This window comes from Ochotona curzoniae, unplaced genomic scaffold (genome assembly GCF_017591425.1).
Source record: "Ochotona curzoniae isolate NIBS_2020 unplaced genomic scaffold, NIBS_Ocur_1.0 scaffold_274, whole genome shotgun sequence".
NCBI classification, from domain to species: Eukaryota; Metazoa; Chordata; class Mammalia; order Lagomorpha; family Ochotonidae; genus Ochotona; species Ochotona curzoniae.
Window position 1 is genome coordinate 9,581,108 of NW_024467101.1, and position 25,604 is coordinate 9,606,711.

At 56.3% G+C, this 25,604-nt stretch overlaps 1 protein-coding gene across 1 annotated transcript in view; it reads left to right on the plus strand.

The window, feature by feature from the left end:
* MN1 (MN1 proto-oncogene, transcriptional regulator) overlaps nt 1-20,157 on the plus strand; it is a 39,374-nt gene extending 19,217 nt beyond the window's left edge. The window contains exon 2 of the mRNA XM_041003837.1: nt 19,588-20,157. Coding sequence (XP_040859771.1) covers nt 19,588-19,769 — 182 coding nt within the window. The 3' untranslated portion in view covers nt 19,770-20,157. The remainder of the gene's footprint in view (nt 1-19,587) is intronic.
* The last annotated feature ends 5,447 nt before the right edge of the window (nt 20,158-25,604 follow it).

The window sequence follows — 25,604 nt, forward strand, 5'->3', positions numbered from 1 at the left end:
GCTTGCACATGTGTTTATTAATGATGTAAATGTTCCTTATTTGAAAGACAGAGGGAGAGGTCTTCCATTCTCAGCCAGGGCTGAGCTGGCTGAGGCCAGGGACCTGGAGCTCCATCCAGGTCTCCCATGGAAGTGGCAGCGTCCCAGGTCCTTGTGCTGTCACCTGCTGCCTGCCAGGGTGCCCATCAGCAGGGATGCTGGAATGTAGGATCTGAACCTCGGGCACTCCCGATGTGGAATGTGAGTGTCCGAGGTGGCTGCTGAACTGCCACGCTCAACACCTGTCCTGGCCCGTTCTTTTTATTCAACAACCGTGTGTCAAGCACGTACCCCCAAGGTGATGCTGTCGTGAGGGGCTGGGAGGGGCGAGGGTCAGAGAGATGAAAGCCCCTGTCGTCCTAGGGGAGGGGACGGGCTGCTGGACAAACAGCAAACAAGAGCAGGTGGAGGAGTGGGCAGAGAATGAGACGTAGACTGGCCCACGGGGGGCACGTGGAGAGGGGGTGTCGCAGTGCAACTGAGAGCCCAGTGACGAGATGGAGCCGGCAGGGGTGGAGGGCGCTGATGTCTGTTGACTGGCACGGTGTGCATACTCTTGCCATGGTCCATGGCACCAAAGCTGTGTCAGCCGTGTCGCTGCTTACGAAATCCCTGGGTCTTTGGCAATGGGCTTCCACGCCCTGGAGGCGGCTGCCTGTCAGGCTCTGCCAGAAGGGATACTAAGAGGGGTGGGATCCAGGATGGGAGCGGGGGCGCGGGGGGGGGGGGTGGCAACAAGTGCGAGGGCAGGACTGAGCTAGCCCATTCCAGGAACCAGGAGGGGCGTGACAGGCAGCCCCCACTCTTCTCCCTTGCCCCCCGCCCCAGCCACTTAGGAGTTAGGGGTGTGGTCAGTTAAGCAGAGGGGGAGAATCTTCTGAGTGTGGCTTGGCTGGCAGGGGAGTGAGGATCTGGCTGCGACAGCCCAAGGCAGGTGTGCAGGAAACCAGGGCTGCGTTGGAGCCCACGACACCTGCGTATTTCCCTTCCCTGGTGTCCCCGGCCCCTATGAGGGAAGCCCAGATGTGTAGGGCAGTGGTCAGGGAGCTTCCGATTCCCTCTTTGTGCCCTAGGCCACCTCAACCACAAAGCAAAGCCCAGCCGAGGAGGGGGCACTTCTGTGGATGAGTTGGATCTGGCATGTACCTCGTAGCTTCAAAAATTACTCCCTGACTGTCTGAGTAGCCCATCTTCACGGGCCCCCAATTCTGGAGTCCCCTGTTCTGTCAAGTCCCATTTTATGGAGGAGAAAATTGAGGCCCAGACAAGCAGAGAGGCCTGCCTGAGGTCGCTGAGAGGGACCAACAGCCCCATTTCCACAGATAGATGCTCAAGAGAAGAATCAAAGCAACTTAGGTCAGGGGCTGTTTAAAGTCTTTCCCATGGATAGAGGAGCGGGGTAGGAGCCCTTGGTGGTCTTTGGATGAGCCTCTGTTTGCCTGTCTGTGCAGTGGGTCAGTTTTGCTATCTGTGAGGACCCGTGCATGGGCACAGGGGATGGGGGTGGGAGTTGGGGTTTTGTTGTCCTCATCCCAGAACTGGGACAGGGTGGTGGCAGTAAGGGCTTCGTCCAGTGACAGCATTGAGGTCACGTTGAGGTTGCATCCACACCTGGTGCCTTTAGCCCTTGGGACCTAGAAGGGGGTGATGGGTCACCCTGGTTTAGGGTCAAGGGTGCCTCTCTCAATGGTGGGCTCTTCCTTTTGGTAAGAATTGCTCTGAGTCAGGTCAGCGTGTCCTTCTGCGGTGGGCCGTGCTTGCCGTGAGGAGCAGCCGTGCTTGCCGTGGGGACCAGCCGTTGTCCCTCCGGACTGTGGTGGACTCCACAGGAGGATGCCCAGATTTCCATCTTCTCTGGCTGCTGGACCCTGGAGCTGGAGCCTCTATCCTGAGCCTATGGCAGGCCTGCCACCTTCTCTACTCCCCTGTCCCTCCTGGGTCTCTATTTCCTCCTGGCCCTTTTGAGTTCCGTGGGGTCACAGGAAGGCTTTCGGGATGGGGGAGCGGTGATTATCAGAATCTTCCAGCTGGCGTCTGGCACATTGTCACTGCCCACGCTCACCCTGGACACCAACACGCCTGCTCCCTGCCTCCTGGACAGGAGGAACAACCAGGGACCCAGAGAGGCAGAAGTGCACATTCCCTTGTCCCCCCCCGGGGGGGGGGAACAGCCTGCAGAGGGTGGTCTCGGTGAGTGAAGAAGGAGCGGGGAGGGGGCAGTGCAGGGCAGAGCTTGTAGCTGCTGTGGCTGGCCGGATGGCTAAGAACTTGGAGAATACAGGTCAGGGTGAAAAGGGACCAGTGGCGAGACACACCACAGTTCCTGGGTCCCGTGAGAGCCCCACGCATGCCTGCCTGTGTCTGTCGGGTGTGGAGACTCCGTGCCTTAAAACCATAGCAACAATGCTAATAATATTTAGGGGAATATTAATGGGCCCTTCCAGTCTGTGTATAGACTCTGACGTCCTTTGCCTGGGCGGCGGGGGAGACAAACCAGGCAGCCTCCCGCTGTTGGACGACAGGTCCCAGGAGCTGAGCTCATGGTTCTTTGTCGTGGCACGGCCGGCCACATACACTGTGGCCACTCTGCTTGTGCCCTGACCTGTGCCCCTATCTTGGCAGGGTCTGTCTTCCAGATCTGGCTTTGGGAAGAGATCTCACCATTCCTGACAGGTCTTCTCGTTGTGGATGGCTTCTTGGGGCTTGTCCATGGCTGGCCCGTGGGTCTCCCAAGTAATCAAGCCTGTGGTCTTGCCAGCCAAGACCATGGCTGCAGGAGCGGGCCTCGAAATTTAGCACCTTGGTAACAGACAGATTTCCGTGGGTGATCTTATGTGGTGGTCCAAGACACGGGGCAGAAAACCCATCCCGACCCCTGGTTTGCTGCTGAGAGGGTTGCGGGGGGGGGGCACCCAGTGTCTTCCTCTCACTTTGTGAGCCCGGTAGGAGGGGGGTGGTGTCCCCTGGAGGACCTCCATCTGTGCACAGCCGCTCCTCTCCCCCACCTCCCTGTCTGTCCTTTTCTTCCTCTGCCCCCCGACCCCCCCAACGATCCTCCAGCAGGTTCCTTTGGGTTCTTTCTACTTCCATTTCCCAAACAAACCAACCCCTGAAGACCAGCCCTCTTCCAGCACCCCCTCGCCCCCGCGACCATGCTGTCCACTCGGGGAGGGGGCCACGCATGCTTCCGGGAGGCGGGAAGTAGGGGCTTCGGTGGGGTTGGCGGGGGTGTTGGGGAGAAGGGTAAGGTGGGTGAGAGCAGGACTGTAAGCTTGCGTAGGGTGCTAATCAGATGCAAGCTTAGTCCAGAAGGGCCTCCTCCCAGGCTGCTCCCACTCCCAAACCAGATCGGTCCCCTCCCCGTCCCTCTGGTCAGCCCTCGGTGGACTCCGGGTTTCATTCTATTTGGTTATTATTATTTTTTAATGAGGTCAGACTGAAAACTTCATGTGCCCGGGCCTGCCTGCCTGGGTTTGAAGGCAATTAAACCAGAGACTAACCTCTTAATTAGGGTTTCTCCGTGTAAATCTCATTTGATAAATTCCTTATCAACCTTGGTTTTAACTACAGAGATGCGATTGCACACACCACCACCACCTCCTCACCCCGCCCATTCCCAGGACCTCGCTGTGGAGTCCCCCCTCCCCCAGAAAGAGGCCGCCCCTGCTCTGCCAATGGGGTGCCTCCAGCCTGAGCCCCCCCTCACCTTGGAAGGTCTGCCGGAGAGGCCCCCTTTCAGGGTTAATTAATCAGAAAATTTAGTGGTGCCTGAGGATTCCGGATAACTTGTCTACCACCTTTGAATTCTTCTGTTTCTCCTCCTTCTGCCTCCCCTCTTTGCCTTTCTTTTAAAAAAAAATCTTTTTTTTTTGCTGGGGGGTGGTGAACTGCTAAGGGAAATTTCCAGACAGCGCCCCCACCCCCCCATGCCACTCCCTACTGCCTTCCACCCAAATCGTTGGTCCCTGCAATTTTTTTTTTCCATCTCTTTTTTTTTTTTAAATGCAAGAGTGGCTGGGAGTGGAAATGTCAGGGGTCAAGCTTCAGGCAGCAGCGGGGAGCAGTGGGCAGCCCAGGCTGCTCCAGTGCCCTCCCAGACAGCCTAGCCGTGCTTAACCCTTTGGAGCCCGGCCCATGCCTGCCAGCCCAGGGACCCTGGCTCCTTCTCTGTTGTGCTTGAAAGGGAGAGAGAGAGAGAGAGAGAGATTGAGAGTAAGCGATATCGTCTATTTGCGGGTTCATTGCCCCAGTCTCTGCAACAGCCAGACCTGGGCCAGGCTGGAGCCAGGAGACTGGAGCCCTATTCTGGTCTCCTGTGTGGGTGGCAGGGGCCCTAGCGCTCAAGGGCCTGGAGTGGTGTGCGTTAGCGGAGTGGGGCCTTGCCCCTGGCGTGGGGGCTTCTTAAGGGCATCCTGCCCACCATGCCCACACGTTCCCATCCAGACATGGGGCCCTTCTTCCCGCTCTCTTCACCAGGGAGTCTGGGGGCCTTGTCCTTAGGGCGTGACGCATCGTGGAAGGTTTCCAAATCAAACTCAACCAACGGACTTGCAGGGCAGATGGTCGAGGGTGTGTTATAGAAGAGCGGTGACTTGGGTTTTGACCCCTGCACGGGTGGCACCTTAGGGACTGGGGTCAAGATGCCAACCTCCCAGTCGCGTGGTCCATCTTCACCTGGTCAACGTCCTGATTTACACCTGGGGAAACTTGGGTGTGAGAGGTGTGTGGTCATAGGCTGGGGGGGCAGGAGGGGGCAGCGTGCCAGGTCGTAACAGCACCGTTCTGAGGCCTTGAATCCTCCATGTCAGAGCCGTCTGGAAGACAGGGAACGGTGGAGAAGCCCGAGCCAGCCGCCCCATTCTGTCACTGCTGCAGGGTTTAAGCCTGCAGAGCCCAGCGTGTGCCCCTCTCGCGTGCTCACACGTCCACAGGCAGCTCCTGCTGTCGATCCATTTTGTGGATTGGGAGGATGGGGTGCAGACAAGGAAATTTTGGACCTGTGTGCGGCCACGGCTGGCAGTTAGTCAAGCCCTTTCTCCTGTTCTTCCTGCCCAACAAGCCAGGGCACCCCTGGATGCAGGAAGACACTCATGTTTTGGGACCTCTGGGTCTGGCGCTGCTCAGTCAAGGTCAGGCGAGATGAACGCTGTGTTGTGACACGGTCAGCATGCTGTCACAGTGGTACAGGGTCTGTTCGGCCAGTGTGCCGCCACCCACACCTGGATGCAAGGGTTACCCTTACATACTTTTGGCGAGTGTCATTGTCACGGGGCTTTTGTTTTTGTCACCAGCACCAGCTCCCTGGAGCCATGGGAGAGCACCCAGCTTACTCTAACAAGAAGCTTCTTGGTGTGTGATATGTATCTGGCTCTGTTCTTTTTTTTTTTTTTTTAAGATTTATATTTTATTGGAAAATCAGATATACAAAGAAGAGGAGAGACAGAGAGGAAGATTTTTCATCCGATGATTCATGCCCCAAACAGCTGCAATGGCTACAGCTGAACCGATCTGATGCTAGGAGCCAGAAGTCTCCTCTGGGTCTCCCACGCGGGTGCAGGGTCCCAAGGTGTTGGGCCGACCTCCGCTGCTTTCCCAGGCCACAAGCAGGGAGCTGGATGGGAAGCAGGGCTTCCGGGATTAGAAATGGCAGCCATGTGGGATTCCGGTGTGTGCAAGGCGAGGACTTTAGCTGTTAGGCTACCACACTGGGATCCCAGCTCTGTTCTTATTAATCTCCTTCTGCCACAGTGATCCTGAGGCAAGGGTGGCTTGGCTTGGTGGGCAGAAAAAATAGGGGAAGGGCCTGACTACCATAGGTCCCTGAATGGAGGGGGCTGTGTGATACTGGGCAAGTCACCCCCACTCCAGGCTCTGCTTGTGGGGAGAGAAAGCACCCACTCCCTCAGTGGGACATGGGGTGGATCTGGGCGTGTGGTTGGCTAGAGAGATTTGCTTCCTGGAATCCACTTGGCTGGCCCTGCCTCAGTTTCCCTGACTGAGGAATGGAGCAGCTGTGGGGAAGCTGAGAAGGAAGTGATAGCCCCAGGCATGAACTACAGCCGCCCAGAAAGCTGGCCAGATGTAGTGGGTGGGTGGGGGCCGTGATCAGCCTTAGGGGTTCTCTGCCAGGTGGGGGAGAACATGAGGATGCAAACGGGGTGTGTCCCGCCTCTGTCTGGGGTGTGGGGCCACCCCGAGTGCAGAAGAAGGTTTGAATATGAACTGGAGTCCTGCACCCGCCGGCCTGCAGCCTCCTTTCCTCCCTTGGGCTGAAGCTGAGCCCTGTGCGCCTTGGGTCCAGAGCTGTTTAATATTCTGCCTCGGTAAGATGAACTCATCGCAGCCGCCCCGGCGCCCGGCTGCCTTTCAGAGCTGCTCCGGGGGCCCCCTTCGGGCCTCAGGGAGGCTGGCAACAGCAAGCAGCAGCTCGGGGACAGGGGCCCCCTTTTCTTCTCCAAGCTCTCCCTACCCACCCACCCCTTGGGAGTCTGTGTCCCCAGCTCCTGGCTGGTTTGAGTTTGGCTGGTGCTGCATGGCTCCCAGGGTGTGCATGCATGCGTGCGTGTGTGTATGTGTGTGTGTGTTGGAGAGCAGGGGGTGTCAATTTGAGGAGCTGGAGAAAGCCGGGGCTCCTCAGCCCCAACCTCTGACCTGGCCCAGCGGAGGCAGCTGTGTAAGCCCTACTCCTTGCTGCTGCTGGCAATGACAGTGAAAGTGGTGGTATCTTCCATGGAGCATGCTTCAAGTATAGTCCCTGGGCTAAGCACGTTTGTTCCTATTTGGCGGGTGAGACAACTGAGGCCCCGGAGGTGAGCTGGTTTGTGCAAGTGGCCAGGAAGGGCATCCGCTGGAGCCTCCTGCTGCCACGCACCAGTGTCCTGACTGCTGTGTGCACCTGCCAGCTTCTCTAGAGGTTGAGATGGGAGGGGATGCATGCCAGCACATAGCCAGCGCCACTCAAGTGCTGTGGGGAGGCGGGAATAGCGCTCCTGTCTGCCTCGATATTCACTCCCTGCTGGCTCCCTTGCAAGGTCAAAGCCCCATTCATCTTGTGCCGTTCTGCTTAATGACATTAAATACGGCCTGCAGTTGAACGTGCACAATTTCTCAGTGGAGATGTGGCAGAGGTGGTACCTGCTGGACCATGTGCTGGTCTCGTGGGCGGCTGGAGGCGCCGGTCCTGTGAATGCCTGTCCACCAGGCCTGGGACTCAGAGTGGACACTCCTCCCCATAGCAGAGAGAGGACGTAGTAGCTCCCTCCTCCGACCTTATTTTGTGTCTGAGGAACCTTGGGCAATGATGCTGGGCTGAGCTGTGCCAGCAGATGGTCCTAAATGGTGCCTTTTCCCATCACATCCCTGGGAGAGCGTGAGAAATCTTTTAGTAACACAGTTCCAGGCTGAGGGTTCTCAACCATGCACTCCTGGGGGACCCTGGACAGGTTCTGTCTTTTCCCCAAACCTCCCTTTTTCTCCTTTGTAAAATGGAGACCAACTCAGACTATTCCGTAAATTGACACACTTGCTTTTTCTTTTCTTTTTAATGATTTGCTCATTTATTTGCAAGGCAATGAGGAAAAAAAAAAAGTTAGAGGATTTTTCTACCTGCAGGTTCATTCCCTCCCCAAATGGTCACAATGGCCAGGGCTGGGCCAGGCCAGTGCCAGGAGCCTGGAACTCCATCCAGGTTTCCCACATGGGTAGCAGCTGCCCATGTACTTGGAGCATCTTTCTCTACCTCCCCAGGTGCCCTAGCAGGGAGCTGGATGGGAAGCAGGGCAGCTGGGACTTGAACCGCTGCTCCAATAGAGGCTGTTGGCTGAAGCTCTGCGCAGTGTCGGCTCAGCTCTTTTTTAGTTCTCCTTCTCCCACTACAGGGAGCCGAAGCCCCCACGGAGGAAAAGTACCTTGTCCAAGGCCACACTTGGGCTATTACCCAGATTCACGTGGTTCTCTGGGTGAGTCAGGAAGCCAGACTGGGGGTGGAGTGGGTCTGAATCCCTTTTCATCATCCCTTGCAACCCCAGCCTGTCTGTGGACTCCTTGCCTGTGGATGCTGACAGGATGGGGATCATGAGGGTCCCTCGTCACCATCCGTGGGGACAGGCTTGGGCTGGCCATGCAGCAGGTGCTTCGTAAGAGGCTTCGTGTTGTTTCTGACATTATTTCCATCCTTCATCTTTGTCCCTAATCACCAAGCTTGCACTGGGTGTCAATCCTGAAGACTGGATTGCATTTCTGCCATTCAGAGCTTTGACAGGAAAACCAGGATGGGGAGAGTTAAGAGGCAGGAACAGGTGTGGGTCTGCATCCTGGACTGACCTTGGCCTATCATTCGATCTTGTGCAAATCACTTTATTTTATTGAGCTTCAGTTTCTCTCCCTGGTGTGGTGGGACTAAGGTCAGATTACCGATTGGGTGTCAACTGGTAATGTGGATCGATTCGTTCTGGCTGCCCAGAGCACGAGGTCGAGAAGGACTCCGGGCCTGGACCTGATTCTATGGGAGTAGGTGCTGGAGTTGATTAGCAATGTCTGCCCTGGGCTCAAGAGGAAATGTGCTTTGGTGGGAGTCCCAAGTAGTTTGATCAGCTATAGTCCCAGATTTAGCTCTGTGACCCTTCCTATGTGAAAAGGACAGGACTCTCCTCCTGTGGGAAGACTATTGGTCAGGGCCACCAGGGATCGGGAGAGACTTTGTATGTAGGATTGCAGGTGAGCATTGGTCTCCTGGATAGCAGGAGTGCCTTGGGCCTGCACAGGCATGTCGTTGTGTTGGTGGCGGGATGGATTTCATAAGTTTTATATACTTCAAGCATTCAAAAGCCATGTGTGGCTGGCGACTACTGTCTTGGATGGCCTGGACTCCCAGAGTCCCCGAGTTTGTAGCACTTCCCGGGAACAGCCACTTGAGCCCCCCATGTGTGCCAGAGCTCTAGGGTGGGTCAAAGTGATGGTGGTGGTAGTGAAAGCCTGTTGTTTGGCAATGGGGTTGGGTACTCCCTGTAGTTCTGTCCACCAGATACCAGGAACCATCTCTGCAGGCTTGTGGCTCAAGTGGGTGAGGGCTTTCATCTGCTACACTGCATGCCGCCTTCCTGGTTGTGGGGAGCAATGGGGGGGACCTGATTCCCCAAGGCTTGCTGGCCATTGGGCGGGCGGGCTGGGAGGGGGTAAGGTGGTCAGCGCCGGATGCACCTGACCCAAGGCGCACATGCCAGTGTGTCATGCCCTGTGGCACCCCAGGCATGGCAGGTGTTTCCTGAGCAGGGGTGGAGGGAAGGGGGTCAAAAGGGGTGGTAGGGTGCTTCTGGGTGCTCCTCCGGGTGGAAAACAGGTTTCAGTCCTCGCTTCCTTCTTGGTCTGCTGAATTCCTCTCCCCGTGCCCTCCCTCTCTTCCTGGCGTGGAGTGAAAGCAGAAGTGGTTTTGCAAAGTCATTTGGCTTCCTTCTGGTCCCTGGGGGTCCTGTCCCTGGGGGTCCCATGCTGGACCAGTCAGGAAGAAATAACAGAATTTGATGCCATCTATAACGCAGCGGGGGGGGGCACAGAGGTTGAGGAGTGTGGGTGGGATGCAGAAGTGGCATTAAAAGACACGTTGATTTTGATGGGAAATCCACTTCTTTTCCTCTGCCTCCCTAATATACATTTTCTATGGGCTTTGCGAAGTCGAGAGGTTCAGAAGCTGGTGTGGCCTTGGCCTCATCTACACCCAGCCCACCCCTCCTGCCCAGCACGCAGCCCTGCCGTCATTACCTGCTCTCAGTCTGTCTGGGTGGTGGACAGACCTGCTGTGTACCCAGGGCCAGGGTTGTGATGGCAAATAGGAGCTGCAAGATTCCCCGGCACTAGGGAGCTCACAGAACAGCCAAGTGCAGGAAGTCAGGGTCCACCTGCCGTGTCACAGGCCACTGCAGGACTGAGATACCCCTTCCCCTGCCACAGGAAGGTTGCAGAAAAGTGAGCCGGGTGAAGGGAGATGGGACACTCATGGCCCCTGAGGAGGAGGAGGAAGAGGAGGAAGAGGAGGGATGAACCGCTGGGAAGCATGGTTGCCGCCCCTTGGTGACACTGTACTGGCAACATCCTCTGAATGAACAGGGGGCCCGGTGCCAGTGTGAACAGATAGCTGGGTAACTTCTGACCTGCTCACCTCCCTCCCTGGCCCTCGCTACCCTTGGTTTCACCTGCATTCAGCACCCAGCAGCCATGTGGCCATTTGAGTCTGAATCCCTATGGGAGATGCCCCGCCAACCCAGAAAATCCTCCTGACAGGTGAGGTGTGGGTGGAGCAGAGAGCTCTGGGAAGGTGAGGCCCCGGTCGTCTTAGTCACTCAGCCCCCACCCTGCGGCTGCCTCTGCCCACACTCTCTGCCTGAGAGGAAAGGTAGGGTGCCCCCACCACCACTTCACTCCGCCCCAATTCCAGGGACAACAGCAGCACAGGTGGCTCTTGATTCAGCAGAAGCACCCAGCAAACAAGGTTAGCAGCTTCGCTCCGCCACTTCCCTCCCTGCCCCATCAAGGAGTGTCTGCAGGCTGTAGAGCGGAGCAGGTGCTGTGCCCGAGGCCAGAAAAGGACCCCAGACCTAGAGAGCAGGGAGAGAGCCACCCAGCACCCAAAGCAGACTCCAGGGGCTGGGTGGGGGAGGCATGGGCTCAGCACGCCTGCACGCTCAAGTTCCAGTCCTGCTTGCCTGCCTTCTGGTGCCATGACCTTGGTCGTCCTGTTGGCAGAGTGAGAAGATCCTGGGCCAGCCTCCAGGGTCCAGGTCCTGCCCACTGTTGCCCATGCAGGCCCCGTCCACCTGACCTGTATCTTTGTTCTTTCTGAACTTGAGATCCAGCTGCTGGCTTTGGTCTGGTCAGGTCTGGGGCTCTGAAAGGGGGCTTTTTGAAGTCTACATTTTATTAATTGATTGATTTGTATTTATGTGGAAGAGTTACAGAGAGAGAAGCAGAGGAGGGTCAGGCCTTTCATCTGCTGGTTCCTTGTCCTAAATGGCCACAACATTCCAGAGCTGGGTCAGAGCCAGCGAGCCAGGAGCTTCTTCCGGGTCTCCCACCTTGGGGGGCAGGGGGTCCAAGTACTTGGCTGTGGCCTTCCCATGCCATGGAGCTGGACTGGCAGTGGAATGGCTGGCAGTCAAACACTCACCTATATGGGATGGTGGCATGGCAAGTGGAAGGTTAAACTCACTCCCTAAAACGGATTCTTTAGACAGTTGCCTGGGCCTGTCCCCAACTCCTCTGTCTGACATGGCATCTACTCAACTAAAGAGAGTCCACTTTTTTCCTCTTGTGTCATGTTTGTGGAATATTCTGGATTTTGTTTTTTTTTTTTTTACAACCTCCTACCCCTGCCCAGCCCACATTTTAGTGCGTCAGAGTTTTGAAGTGGGAAGACATGAAGGTGTCTGCCTTTGCCCGTGGGTCCTCACAGGAGTGCGGATCGAACACCTGACTGCTACTTCCTGGCCCTGTGAACTTGGACGACGGCCGTCACCCTCCTAGCCAACACCCCACCCCCGTGTCCCAGGTCACAGGGCCTGAGGGTGAACAGTTTGGGTTTGTGGGTTCTAAGCTGCCAGATTCAACATGTCCCAGGTATTTGCTTAACTGTCCATAAAGCTATATGAAAATAGTGGCTGCGCGCCAATAAAACTTTATAAAACCAATCTGAGGGCCGGACAGGCTGGGGTTCCCGGGATGTGGCTTGTGGATGCTGGGAACTTCGTCTGCGGAGTGAGGTGGGGACGCTGTCCCAGGTTTATGGTGGTGACAGATGCTTGAGTTCAGCAGAGGGACCGTGTGACAGGTGTGGGCGGTGGTAGTAGCTGTTGAGCCAGGCAAGAGCGTATTGTTCTCCCAGCCGCCCTGCTTAGTGGATGTACCACTTGGAGCCTGAGATGTAGACAGATGAGGCAACTCACCTTCAGGTCTTCTGGCATGGGAGGTGGCGGGGTGCGATGCTGTGATCCTAGGCTACGGGGGGGAGCCCTTGGTGGGAGCTGTAACCGATACCTTTCATTTTGGTCTACTAAAACACAAGGCTCCCAGCGCAGCACTAGGCAGGACACTGGTGGCTTAGCCAGACGCCAGTCCTGGGTCACACAGGAGGGGGCTCAGAGAGGTAGAGCATCCCGCTTGGCTCTGATAGTCCGAAGCCGACCTGTGGGCCAGAAGGGCCTGAAGTAGGAGCCAGGCTGGGGGGCACCTCAAACAATATCAGATGCACCTGCTGTGGGGTTTTTTTTGGGAATGTTATTTTCCTTTTATCGGCAAGGCAGAGGTCAGAAGATCCCTGGCTTACATCCCACAGCCAGGGCTGGGCTGGGCTGATCTCCATCTGAGCTTCCTATGCAGGCAGCTGGTACTTGGGTGCGTGAGCCACATCATCTGCCCTGCGCGCGAGCAGGAAGCTGGATCGTAAGTGGAGCAGCCAGAGTGTGGAGCCGGGCAGCAGGTGCCTCTGCAGGAGATGCTATCATCCTGTTTACCGCCTGGGGCTGCACTGCGGGCCTGGCTTGCTTTGTCCTCAGCCCCTGCCCAGGGTCCTCTGTGGACCCTGCTCCCTCCATCCCCATTCGATGGATGGGATGTTAGCATCCCTGCAGTTGGCAGGCAGTGTTCTTGCACAAGCTGTAAGGATCGGGGTGGGGTGGATGGTAGATCCGGGAAGGTGCAAGCTGAGGGGCGCACACTACATCCACTGTGCCCTGCCGCCCTCCCAGCTGTCACGTCTGGGCAGCACGCAGGCCCAGAGTGGGCCTGGTGGGGTTGGGGGTACATGGCTGTGTTTGGTACAGGTCACTGGCTACACGGCCTGAGGCACCCGGGTAAGAAGCCAGACTGGAGATACTATGTCTGGTGGCAGAGCCTGACCTGCTGAGCGGCCCCTTGGTTTCTCTGGGGCTCTGGTCCTCATTCTTGCCCCTCCATGAGTCCTGCTTCAGAGCTGAGGGAGGTCCCCAGGGCCCAGCCCCCCTCCTCCGACCTGCCCCAGCCCTTAGTCCCCACCCCCACTCTCAGCCAGTGGGTTTCCTGAGGCGTCCTTGCTGCGTCCCCTCCTGGGAGCCCTCGGCCTCCTCTCAATCTAAGTGACAGCCGCCCTCAGCCCAGTCAGCTCAGATTAATTCCCAACCGCGCGGAGCTGCCCCAGTGGCTTCACCCTGTGTGTGGAGTGGGGACGACAACCCCTCCTGAGTGTCCCTGGGGACTGGGGCTCTCTTCCCGCCTGACCCTGAGCCCAGGGCAGAGGGAATCAGGAGTCCTCTCCAGCCTCCTGCCCTGTGGCGGTGGGGTGGACCATGGGACGGGGCAAAGAGGGAGGGAGGAGGAGGAGAGAGAGAAAAGGGAGGAGGAGAGAAAAGGAGAGAGAGACAGAAAAGAGGAAAGATGAGAGGAGAGAGATGGAAGGAAGAGAGACAGAAATGGGGAGAGAGAAAGAGAGAGAGGGAGAGAGACCGAGAGACACGGAAGGAAAGGTGTGGGGTAGTGCCTGCTGCTCTGACTCTGCCAGCCTGCTTTCCTCTCTGCCTCTCCTGCTTTGGCGTCACACGGCCCTGGCGCAACGCTGGCTCTGCTGCTGGTCAGCTGCGTGACCTTCTGTGTGCGACCCTCCTCCCTGTGTCCTTTGTTGTAGCTGAACTGGCGTATCAGGGCCCCATGCCTGGCTGCTGGGGTGACGTGATGAGAGGGGGATGAGCCGTGGCAGGTGTTCCTGCTGTATTCCAGGGGACAGTGGCACAGGGGCATGGTTGGCTTGCTCTGTCCCCCTTTTCTGCCATCCGAGCGGGGTGGACGTTGTTGTCGATGAGCCAACAGAGTTGGGGCAGGGACACGGGCAGGGGCTGTGTAGTCTGCATGGCCCATGTGAGATGTGCAGGTTGCGAGCCACCTGCCCTGTTCGGTCTCTGGCCCCTGTCTTCATGCCTCTGGCATATGGGTAGTGGTCCCTGGCGCTTACGTTGAACCAGCTCACTTCTGGAGGCCTTGTACCTCCATTGAATGTGGCATCTGATTGCCCCAAAGGGACAGAAGGAATCAGGGGACTATGTCTCATTCTTAGAGGAAAATAAGACAGGTCCAGAAAAGCGGGCAGGCAGAGTAAGCGTGCCCAAATCACACAGGTGTGCTTGTGCCCAGGTGCTGCGGCTCCAGTACCCGGGACCTCCCAGGAAGAATCCTTACTCATCTCCTCATTCCTTGTTACCACGCATACCGGGTCTGCAGGTTCACCTTCCCCTGGCCACTGTCGTCATGGAGCCCTTACCACCACGGAGCTAAAGGCAGCTTACATGGGAGTTTGAACCCAGACAGGGAGTGGGTAGGAGGCAGAGGGAGAGAGCTTCTGTTTATTCGGTTGCGTGGTGATCTTGTGGGCCCCCTTTGCTACCTTCTGCTGGCCCAGCCTCTCTGCTCTTGTCCTGATGGTCCTTGACCAGTGCCCGGGCATCTGCTGCATAGGCCTTGGCACTGCAGAACGTGAGCCAGCAAGGGTCTGCTGTGACCCAGAGAGGGAGAAAGTGACTGACCCAAGGTTGGCCTACTGGGGACAGTGCCAAGGACCCGGGTTAGAGAGTGTGGCCCACTGCGTCCCATCGTTGGTGGCCGGTCAGGGACACCCTGACCTCAGGACTCCTGTCCGCCAAGGTCCCTGCCCTGGGGCACGGAACAGCTGTTAGAAGCATGTGTGTTCCCTCTTTCTCACGCTCGCTCTCTCTTGCCAGCAGCGAAAAACATACGCTTAAAAAAAAAAATCGTGTGTGGAAAATGGACTGAGATGATTATGTTTCTTTTGGTGCAGAAAATATGTTTCTGAGATCCGTGCACGTGCGGATCCCCAGCAGGTTCAGGGGAGATGGGTTGCGTGAGAGGCTGTGCGTGGATATACAGAGTTCTATAACTCTGGGGGCGTGGCCTCACCTGGTTAGTTGGGTGTGGCTCACGGGGCTGGGTGGGCGTGGTCTCACATGGCTGAGTGGATGGGGGGCTACGCTGAGAGATGAGGTGGGAGTGAGCCTGCCTCCCACCTCCGTCTCCCCCTCCCCCCAGAGGGAGGTGGGCCATGTGGACTCTTGTCGCGGAGAAGCCGGTAGGGGGTGGCTGTGGAAGGTTGGAGCAGGTGCTTGGAGAACGACATCTGACTCACAGAGGGGAATGGTAGCATGGTGGTGATGAGGGAGCAAGGCTGGAGGATGGGGCGACCACTTCCTGTCTGGGGCCTGGATTGATTGTGGATGACAGAGAGTTGCCCAGGACTAGCTGGGGTGGAGGAACAGGAGCCATGAAGGTTTGGGGGTCACTCACTGATGTGTTGGAGAGCTGGAGGGCGCGCATACAGAGACAGGAGGGACTCCCAGGCTGCGAGACAAAGCCCTCACGAGGAGGTGGACTGGCTGAATGGCAGCTGTCACTCAAACTCAGTGTCCTCAACTCCCCCTCAACCCCCCAACTAAGTTCAAATAAAGGAAAAACTCAAATCCCCTTTCTCTCTGTAGGAAGCCGGAGAGGTTGAGTGGGGTAAGAGTCACTCGCTATTGTGCACCGAGGCCCACACTGCTCCTTACATAAGCTCGGAGTTAAAAATACGCTCGGAATTCTAATTCGCCTGCTCGGGCCCCGGGGACTGCGCCCTGGACACTCCCCTTCCCAGCCCCAATGAACACACACCCACGCCAGCCTCAGCCTTGGCCTGGGCTGGCAGAGATGGAGAGACTGGCCCATGGCAGGACACTGGGGGATGGTTGTGCCATAGTACTGGCTGTTGGATTGTAGAGGTGTGCTGCTGGGGGGGGCGGGTTCACAGCTACCCTCCTAGCAGCCTGAGAGAAAGGTTCCATGACTGTTCCTGTTACAGCCCGGGTAAGTTAGCACCTGGGCTGGGGCCATGTCCTAGGTTAGGAGGTAGGGGGCCATTGGGCACTGCCACGGTGGGCAGGGGTGAGGGAGGGAGTGAGAAGGAGGTAGCTGGGTCGCACACAGGTACTTTTCTCGGGGGTGGGAGGTGGAACAGCTGGCCAGAGGCCAGAGTGGGATGATGACAAGGTGTGTCTGGCTGACTTGGGTCCCCTCCATGGGTGGCAACTCCGGAAGCAAAAGCACACACGTGGAAACACTCGCAGGTGAGCACCCGTGAGTCTGTATTCTGTCTGTCTCTGCCACTGTCACGGCCAGCAGGAGCATCCCCGGGCCCTCCCTTTCAGGGCAGCATGGCCGCAAGGACGGGACGGCAGTCCCGGCCACACGCCAAGTGCTTTCCATGGCTCATTTCACTTAATCCCCCTCACTACCTCCCTGATGGGGGGGAGGGGGACCCAGTCTTTTCCCCCAACCCGTGTCTTAGAACCTGGGTTTGGAGAGCTTAAGTGTCCCTGGTTCTGAGACTGGCCACCGTCCTCCCCTTTTGGGCCCTTCCAGAGAAATGTGAGTCTGTCAACTGCCCCCATGCATCTGCCTCTTTTCTCCCTGCTATTGACCTGGCACGGGGGGGGGGGGGCGGACGGTGGAGAGACCCTTGGGGTGTCTAAGCACCCACAAGACCTTGGTCTTGTGCTGCCTGGATGGCAGAAGGACTCAGCTGTCTGTCCCACGCGTGCCGTGTGTTGCTGGCTCTCTCTCTCATGTGGCTTCCTCCGCTGCTCCGACCACTTCTAAACTACAAGTTCTAAAGGCAGCCATAAGCTCAGTGCCCAGGTGCCGCCTGCCTGTGTAGTTCCCTGCCCAGCAGAGCCTCCGTCTTCCTGGCTGTTAAATAGGGGCAAGGGCTGTTGTGGCCCTGCCCGAGAGCCTGACCCCTGGATAGTGCAGCCAGATCTAACAGGAAAGATGGAACAACAAGCCGGGCGAGCTCCAGGGTGCTTGTCTGTGCTGGGCACTTGGGGCACTCCAGGGTCCCCTCTTGCTGCCAGGGGCCCTGCTGTGAGAGACGGTAGGAGGGAACCCCCGCTCTCTGGGGGGTGGGGGGTCCGAAGGCCTCTGTACAGGCGGGGCAGGCTGTGACTTGAGGCGGCTTCCGTGGGCCTCATTTATCGGCAGTGCCCCGGCATCTGGGGCAGCTGCCGGCCCCCGGGCGTGCGGCTCCCGCTCCGCCCCCTCTCCCCGTCCCTGGCTGGAATGAAGCCGGTGAGAGAGGATCCGTTTGGTCATGCTCGGGTTGTCAGGAACTGACGCACAACCTCCTCTCTGGGAAAAGAGTCCCCAGGGCTGGCTTGACCGTGTCAGGGCTCTGGGACTTGGGGCAAGCCCCACACCCTCTCTGAGCTGCTGCAGGTGCTCGTGGAAGAGTCACTCTGCTGCTGGAGTAGGAGATAGGATCAGATAGTCCCAGGGCCCCTGCAGGTCCAGCATGCACTCATTATGGAGTAACCCCAGCCTGGAGGAGCCATGTCTCTGGCCTTGCTCACCTTGAACTTGGGAACCAAAGCCTTATTGGACGTCTCGGTCTTTGGTGTGGAAAGTGTCTGCTTGCTTCTGCTTTCTTGGACCTAGGCAACCTGGGAACTCAAGCCTGGGCCTCAGTTTTCTCTTCTGTGAATGGGCGCAGGTGATGCTGTGTCTGTTCCTTGTGATGATGTCCAGGAAGGGATATGCGCATGTCCTGTGCATGTGGCTCTCCGTGTCTCTGGAGGAGCCATTGCTGGGCCAGATCTTGGCAGTTGTTACGGACCCCAGCAGTTGGGTAAGGGGGTATTGGGGGGATGGTGTGTGTTTCAGCACGAGGCAGCAGGTGTTACTGGGAGTAGTGCAAGCAGGAGCAGAGGCTGCCTGCTGGGTGCTGAGGTGCTGGGTCCTGGTGTCTTCTCTGGGTGAATGTGGGGGCATGGGTGGTCTCCTGGCCCCGCCAGCCTTGCCAGCCTGCTCTCCGGCCCTCAGCATCTCCAGCTGTGAAATGGGAGGTGAGACTGGGCTCACTGTCAGGTGAGCCTGTATCCTCCAGGAAGCTGGGATGTGGGGGGAGGAGGGACCCTTGGGAGGCTGCCAAGGCCTTGTACCTGCCGGCCCACCACCCCTGCCCACCCCATGTCCTGCCTTTGTAGGCATCAGCCTCTCTTGACCAATGCAGTCAGGAAGTTCAGAGTGGCCACATGGCAGCCGTGACTTACAGAGGCGTTGGTCACAGGGAGACACCGTGGGTGTCAAGGAAGGTGCCTCCCTCCTCATCCTGCTCCCAGCTCTGCCTCCCCCTCCCAGTTTGCAGACCCCAAAGCCTTCAGGGTGGGGGGGACCCAAACCCTCCTTTCCCTTTGCCCCGGTCCCTCCCACTGGGGTCGGGGGCGGGGTGGATTTCTTTGCAGTTTCATTGGCTCTTGGGGAGGCCTCCTGCTTAATCCCCAAGGGAGGGGCAGGCAGGGCAAGTCCTGCTTGGCACAGGGCCCCGGCTGGGTTTGCAGGGAGCGTGGAGGGCGGAGGCTGGTGACTGGCGGCCCCCACCCCCCGCCCGTCCCTCCCGTTCCAGCTCTGCTCATTTCTAGGCAGCAGAGAAGCCCCGGAAGTCGGGCTGTGTGATTTCAGATGACTCACCTGCCTTCTTTGAGCTGAGCTGTGGAAGCGGGAGTGGGCAGGGGGTATATGAGAATACTCGTGGGCAAACATGAGGGCTCATGGACAAGGTCGTGGAAAAATGGGACGGGCAGATGGGTTTCTTTCGACGCAAACAATTAATGACGTCATCGGTAGATTTTTTTTTTTTCCTGATAGGCCGTGCCCGCGTCCTTGCCTCCCTCCATATGTGTAGTCCTGGGACTTCTGATTCTTACTAAGGTGTGAAGGGTTGCAGCTGCCCGTGCCCTCAGGCGCATCTAGCACAGACATCATGGTGTTTTCTGGCTGTACGGCTGAGGAGGGGCTTAGAGGGTCGTCATGGGGGTGAGGAGGGAACAAAAGGAAGACTCCCCAACTTAGGCACCCCAGGTCTCTCTGTGCAGGGGTGTGGCAGGGCTGCTGAGGGTCCACTCCGACCCCTTCCCTCTACATCCTTGTGAGTAGAGAACCCTCGGGAATCAATGGATCCCCAGCCTGGGGCTGACCGGCGGACGCGCCCACGTTCAGAGCAGGGTGCTTGTTGTGGGTCCCTCTGAGGAGCTGGACCCTCGGCTGTGTGACCCCAGGAGAGGTCCTGAGCCTCTCTGGGCTGTCTGTGGGAGCCTCATCTGTAGGGTCAAGGACCAGAGCCTGAGTCTGGCTGGGAGGGTGGGGATGACAGGGCTTCAGCAGGTGGCATGGTTGCAGGAGGCGGTGGGGGACACGGGGAGCTCCTCTCTGCTCAGTCCCCCTATTCTCAAAGACGTCTTAGCTCCTACACCCCAGGCCTCCCTCTGCCCAACTCCTACACGTCCTTGGATGCCCTGTTTGGACACCTCTCCTCCTGACTTAGCATACCATCTCATTCGTCTTCTTACAACCCTGAGTTGAACCACCTTGGTTCCTGGCCAGGATGGGGGAGCTGGGCAGGGGGCGGGAGGGCAGTCACCCACCGCCCGGGGCCTCACCCACCACCACCACCACCACCACCACTAACGTCCTCTCCTTTTTCTTTCTCCACAGCCCACGACCTCCCTGCAAACAAGGCCTCGGCCGCACAACCCGGCAGCCACTTGCAGTGCCTGTCCGTCCACTGCACGGACGACGTGGGCGATGCCAAGGCCCGAGCCTCCGTGCCCAGCTGGAGGTCCCTGCACTCGGACATCTCCAACAGATTCGGGACGTTCGTGGCCGCCCTGACTTGAATCCATGAGGAAGACCCTTCCCCCACCAGGCCCACTCCTGTCTCCCCTCCTCTCCCCCCACACCCCACATGCACCTGCCGTCTCCATCCTTGTCTGTCTCTCTCTCTCTCTCTCTCTCTCAAGGGCCACTGTCACTGAGTGGGTGATGATGAATATTTTTGTTTTCCTAGGTTGGTACCTGCTTAGTGGCATACGGACCGGAAAGGGTTAATTTAAAGGGGACATTCAAAAAGAAACCCCAAAGCTTTTTGGTTTTTTTGTTTTGTTTTGTTTTTAAAAGGAAAAAAAAAAAAAAAACAGTCGAGGCCCCAGTGCTGTTACCAGTGTTAACCAGTCTGCAGTTTAGTAACTTCAGCTTTTGCCTCTATTCCTGAAACAACCCCTCCCCCCACCCTACTCCCCACCCCCATCTTTCTATCCTCTTGGCCCCCATTTTAAGAGACCCCCCCCCCCGCAACACACACCCCCTTTTCCGCGGTTGAATTTTCGCGCCGCTGTGCGTCCACGTATTATTTCATCATCAGACACAAGTTGCGTTCCTCTTGTATTATTTTCTTCCTTTCTTCTCCCCTGCCCCCTTCCTCTCTCCTCTCTTTTTTTTTCTTTGTTCACTGCTTGTTAAAATGGAAATCTTGGAGGCTAGTACTTCTGGAATATTGCCAGGTGAAAGTCAGATTGTCATCACGATATTATATATTGACACCCAACTGTCATCAGCCAGACAGGAACCCAACAATTAATAGCCCCCTCAGGAATTCTGCCTGAGGTTTTGTGTTGTCTGTGCCCCGAGAAAATAGACGTATTTTTGTTCTTACCAACACAACACTCAGCCCTCAGCCGCCTTCCCTATCCCCGCTCGCTCCCGCTGCAAGCTGGCCGTCTCTGCGAGTCAACACCATGACACGTCCTGCCTGCTGTGGGAGAAAGAGTCGGAATGTTCTGGAATGTTCTGGAATGTGCGGGCCAGTGGTGTTTTCTCCCTCTTTCTGGGCCTCCCAGTAAGCTCCTCACTCCACATTTGTGTGCTCTAATGTGAAGGAGACCTGGGTCTGCCTGGAGCGGGGGGCGGAGGAGGATGGCAGCTGAAAAGCTTCCCACTTGCAAAAACTTGGGGTTGTGGGGTGGGTGGGTGGGTGGGTGCTGCAACACCAGGCTGGTTTGACCTTGGAGATGGGGGAGAAGAGGAAATCTGAATTCTTGCTCTTTCCTGGCCTGGGCTCCTAGGGGGAGGAGGAGAGGGCTGCGTGTGCCTCCCACACCCTTGCCCATCCCCTGCCCATCCCCTGCCCACCTCACCCAGAGCCTGTCCTTGGAATCTGTAGCTTTGACAAGGAAGGAGAAACACAGAGTCTGCCTCCTGGGCTTTTTTTTTTTTCTTTCTTTCACTCCTTGATTTCCCACCTGCCTTTTCATTTCCCATCTCACCTTGTTGCAAAGGCCAGCGCGCCATGCCCACCTGGTGCCCTGTGTGTCTTGCGAGAGAATCACTTTTTTTTTTTAGAGGAAATGAACAGAGAGCTGGCATTGTCGGGGGGGGGGGAGGCATTTTGGGTGTTTTCAGTGCCCGGGGAAGTCATTTGTCGGGGGTGCCGGTAGGCACAGAGAAATGCCAGAGAGTGTAGGGTAACTGGTGCCCTATCCCTTTGCTGCACCCACATCCCTGATCCCGGGGCTGCTTCTTTCAGTGCATCTTACTAAATGCTCCATCTTGAGTCTCCCTCCGCTTGCTCTCACATTTTCAGTGTTTATAGAACTGCCATTTAAAACAATTTTTTTTTTTTTTGAAAGCATCCACCTGAGGAGTTTGGGCTGACCCTACAACACCCACCTTGTTTATGGTCACAGAACTGCTCAAAAAAGGGGGAGATGCGTACAGAAACAGCTCTTCCCTCCCACTCCTCTCTCTCTCCCCTCCTGCCGACCTCCCTGGCTGGGATCTGAGCTGTGTGGTTCTGGCTGGGGTGGGATTGCGGGCGGAGCAGGTGGCGTGTCCTGGGCCTCACTCAGTTCTTGTACTCCGCAGCCAGAGGTGGAGAGGGGGGAACGGGTCAGGGGGGGAGGACGGGGTGGAAACACCCAGCATGTTTTGAGCGAAACCCCGTGACTCTGTCATTCTTTGGAAACCTCAACATTTTCTTATGTGACATGGGCTCCTTGGTGGCCTAAGGCCCGGGATTGGAGCTTCCACCTGCATCTCCTAGGCCTGACACCCTTGGGACCCCACCACCCCCAAAAAACTTTGCAAACGTTCTTGCTCCTCAACACCCCCAGAATGGAGCTGCATTAAAACAATAGCCTTAAACAGAAGGATGTGTTTTCTTGAAATGGGGTTCAAGGGAAGCCAATGGATAAGACCCTCCCTCCCCGCCCCTACACGAGACCCCGCCCCTCCCCCTAGCACTGGTAATGAATACTGCATAGCAACCTCTTGGGGAAAGAAAACAAGAATGTTATTGCACATGTAAAATATATGAAGACAGAACTCTGCTGTGTGTTAGGCAATCCTGTAATCTTTTTTGACTCTTAAAAAAAAGAGAAATTCATTTCTGAAATGCTTGGTTGGAAGACTGTGACAATAGCTCATGAAATTGAGTGTTTTTTTTTCTTTCTTTTTTTTTTTTTTAAAAAATATGTAAAGTACAGTCTTCTGTATTCATGCATATTGTATATACCTGTATATGTTTTCCTGAGCAGCTAAATAACAATAAATATGACCTTAATGGTGACTGTGGTCCTTCTGTGGGTAGGGCCTGCTTTCTTCCCCCCCACCTTTCCCATCTCTCTCTAAGATTTTTCTTAAATCTTTTTTTTTTTTTTTTTTACTTGAAAAGGCACAGTTATGGGAAAAGACAGAGAGATCATCCACCCACTGGTTCTCTCCCCACATGGCCACATGGGCTAGAACTGAGCTGATATGAAGCCAAGAGCCTGGAGCTTCCTCTGGGTCTCCCACAGGAATGCAGGGTGCTATCCTTGACTGCTTTTCCAGGGCACAAGCAGGGAGCTAAGATGGGAAGTGGACCAGCCAGGACACGAATCAGAGCCCATATGGGATGCCAGCGCTCACAGGTCGAGGCTTAGCCAGCTATGCCATAACACCAGCCCTACCATCTATCTCTTTAAATCCCATAAGATGGTGGGTTGGGGGAGTGCTGGCTTTGATGTAGTGAGTGTGTGTGTTTTATATTTCAGGGTTTCCCAACCTTGATGAAATTGACACTTGGGGCCTGATAGCTCCTTATTGGGAAGAGAGATCTGTCCAGTATGTTGTGGGATTTAAAACAATTGCTTGTATTTATTTGAAACACACACACACAGCACTTCCATCTGCTATTCACTCAAAGTGCTTACAACAGTGTGAAGCTGGGAACAGTGCTGAAGTCTCCCCCATGGGTGTCGGGGACTCAGTCCCTTGAGCCGCCACCTACTGCCTCCCGGGCGTGCATGAGCAGGAAGCTGGAGGCAGGCGCTTCTTGGATGCTGGGCTGAACAAACCCTTCATTTCTCAGGTGGAACAAAGACACACACGGTGACCACCAGTTTGCGTTCTCTCCTGGGGTCCTGTGCCACTGGGCACCGTGCAGGCAGCAACGTCACTCAATCCCTGCTGCCATCACAGCATTGAGCCCGCTGCGGAACTGTCCTGGTCACTTCCCTCTGAGCCTTACCCTCAGTCAGTGCTGTGTCACCACTGAATTCACAGCTTTGAACTCTGCACATAACCAAGGCAGTTTCAATGTCCCTCTCTTCCGGCCCGTTGGCATACTTCTTTGGGTAGACCCAGCGCCCGTGTGACGAGGAAAGGCAAGGCAGAAATGCAACCCCACGTGCGTGGCTGTTAACCGGGGCAGTGGTCTGGAGCTCCCCAGCCTGGCCTTGAGCCGTAGGAATCTCATAATGGCTGACACGTTCCCCCATCTCAGCAGCCACAGACACATTTCAGGAGAGGACCCCTGCCCGTCTGCCTCTGATTCTTTTGCTGGTGGGGCCAAAATCCTACCTGGAAGGACGCCCGTAATCCCTGATGCTGCAGAAGACGGTTGGTACTCACCATCTCAGCCTCATTTCCGTTGTGGCGCAGTGAGCAGCTACGTTCCCCTGATCCCCCTGGGGGCTGAGCTGTGCCATGGACCCCCACCCCCCAGGGGTACAGAGCCGGGCACAGAGAGCGGTTGGCTGTTCCAGGCGCCTCTGGGTCTGGAACACTTCCCAAAGGCTTCAACCACCTGCCAATGCCAGGAGCCTGGAACTCTGGATTTCCTACATGAGTGACAGGGGCCAAGGAGTCGAGCCATCCGCTGCTGCTCCGGTGACACAGGAACAGGGAGCTGGAGTTGGGAGCGGAGTGTGGGCTTGAACCCAAGGACACTGATCGTGGTAGCAGCTTGACCACTGCCCCCAGCTGTTCTCCTAGATTTCCTTGAATCCTCGTGGTGACTACGCCCAGGATGGAATCATCCCGTTCTGTTATAGATGTGCTCATGGGTAGGCAACTGGCAGGTGGCTTAGGGCCCCCCGCCCAACTGGCGTCACATGTCAGCTGCCCTTCAGCTAGCCACAGCCTAGAAAGGAGACCCTGGGGGAGATGGTCAGGTACATTGGCAGCTGAAAATGAGAGGGATGGCTTGACAGCCCATGGTATTAGAATCGATGGGGAGGGGATGTGGGGGGAACATGGCCAGGTAGGATTTTGAAGGATGAATAGGAGTTTAACTTGACATGCCTATCCAGTGACAGCCATTTTGTTGAGATTTACCTCTCTGTCTTTCCAGCATTACAGGTTCCTTGAAGCCGGCCATGGCATATTTTTCAGGACAGGGAGGTGTTAAGAATGTGGTTGTTTGTATTCATCTTAATTTAGAGAACCTGAAAAAAAAAAAAGATCTCTTGAACCCTGCAACATTTCTTCCTCGGAGTGACTGAGCTGGCTTCTCCTGGGACGTGCTCAGTACACGGAGCCTCGGGCTCCCCGAGTGTCTATTGCGTGATCTGTGTGCGAGAATATAGAGAAAGTGACGTAGGCAGACAGGAAGTGTTGAGTGCTGAGTGTTGGCACTGGCCACGTGTAGCTAGAGTGACAAGTACTCGCAAACCCAAAGTGAATAGGCTATCTCATTCATTAAATATCTCATTCATTAAACCAGGGCAAATGAATGATGTGTCAAGACGGTAATAACTTGGGTGTGCTTTTACTAGTCTAACAAGAATAATAACAATAAATCATAAATAATAAAAATGATTTTAAAAACCCCTGATTTTACCCACTTGGTTTTTAGTTCCAAGAAATGTGCCACCCTGGTTTTCTGTGGCTGCTGAGTCTGTTTGGCCTTGCCATAACATTATGCCCAAGGCTGAGTGCTTAATTAGGCACCTTGCAGATTTGGGTACCACATGTCCAGGGTTGCAGGTGGCTGCATCTGATCAACCTCTGATGAGGGTCCTTCCGGCTGCTTCCTAACGCGGCGCTTGCATCGTGTCTGGCCTGCTCGACAACCTGCTCTCTGCAGGAGTGCAGTCCCACAAGATCTCACCCATGCTCTCTGGAGAAAAGCCTTAGGGCTGTGACCCCAGAGGGCTTTAAAGACCCCTGCCCCTCATTCCTTTTCACCTGGGACTTGCGGCTCATCGTGAATTTTGGTAGGAAAGAGGTGAGCTGTCTTGCTTCCTGGGGCTCCCCAGGTTCCTCCTGAAGAGCCAACGCCCCCAGCCTGACTGCAGGCTGTGCATGTGTGGCAGCCTTTTCAGAAGCCAGGGTTCCGTGAGCAGGATGAGCTGGTACTACATAGAAACTTCCCCAACAACCTACGGCCTAGAAGTGAAGATGTCCGAGTCCCC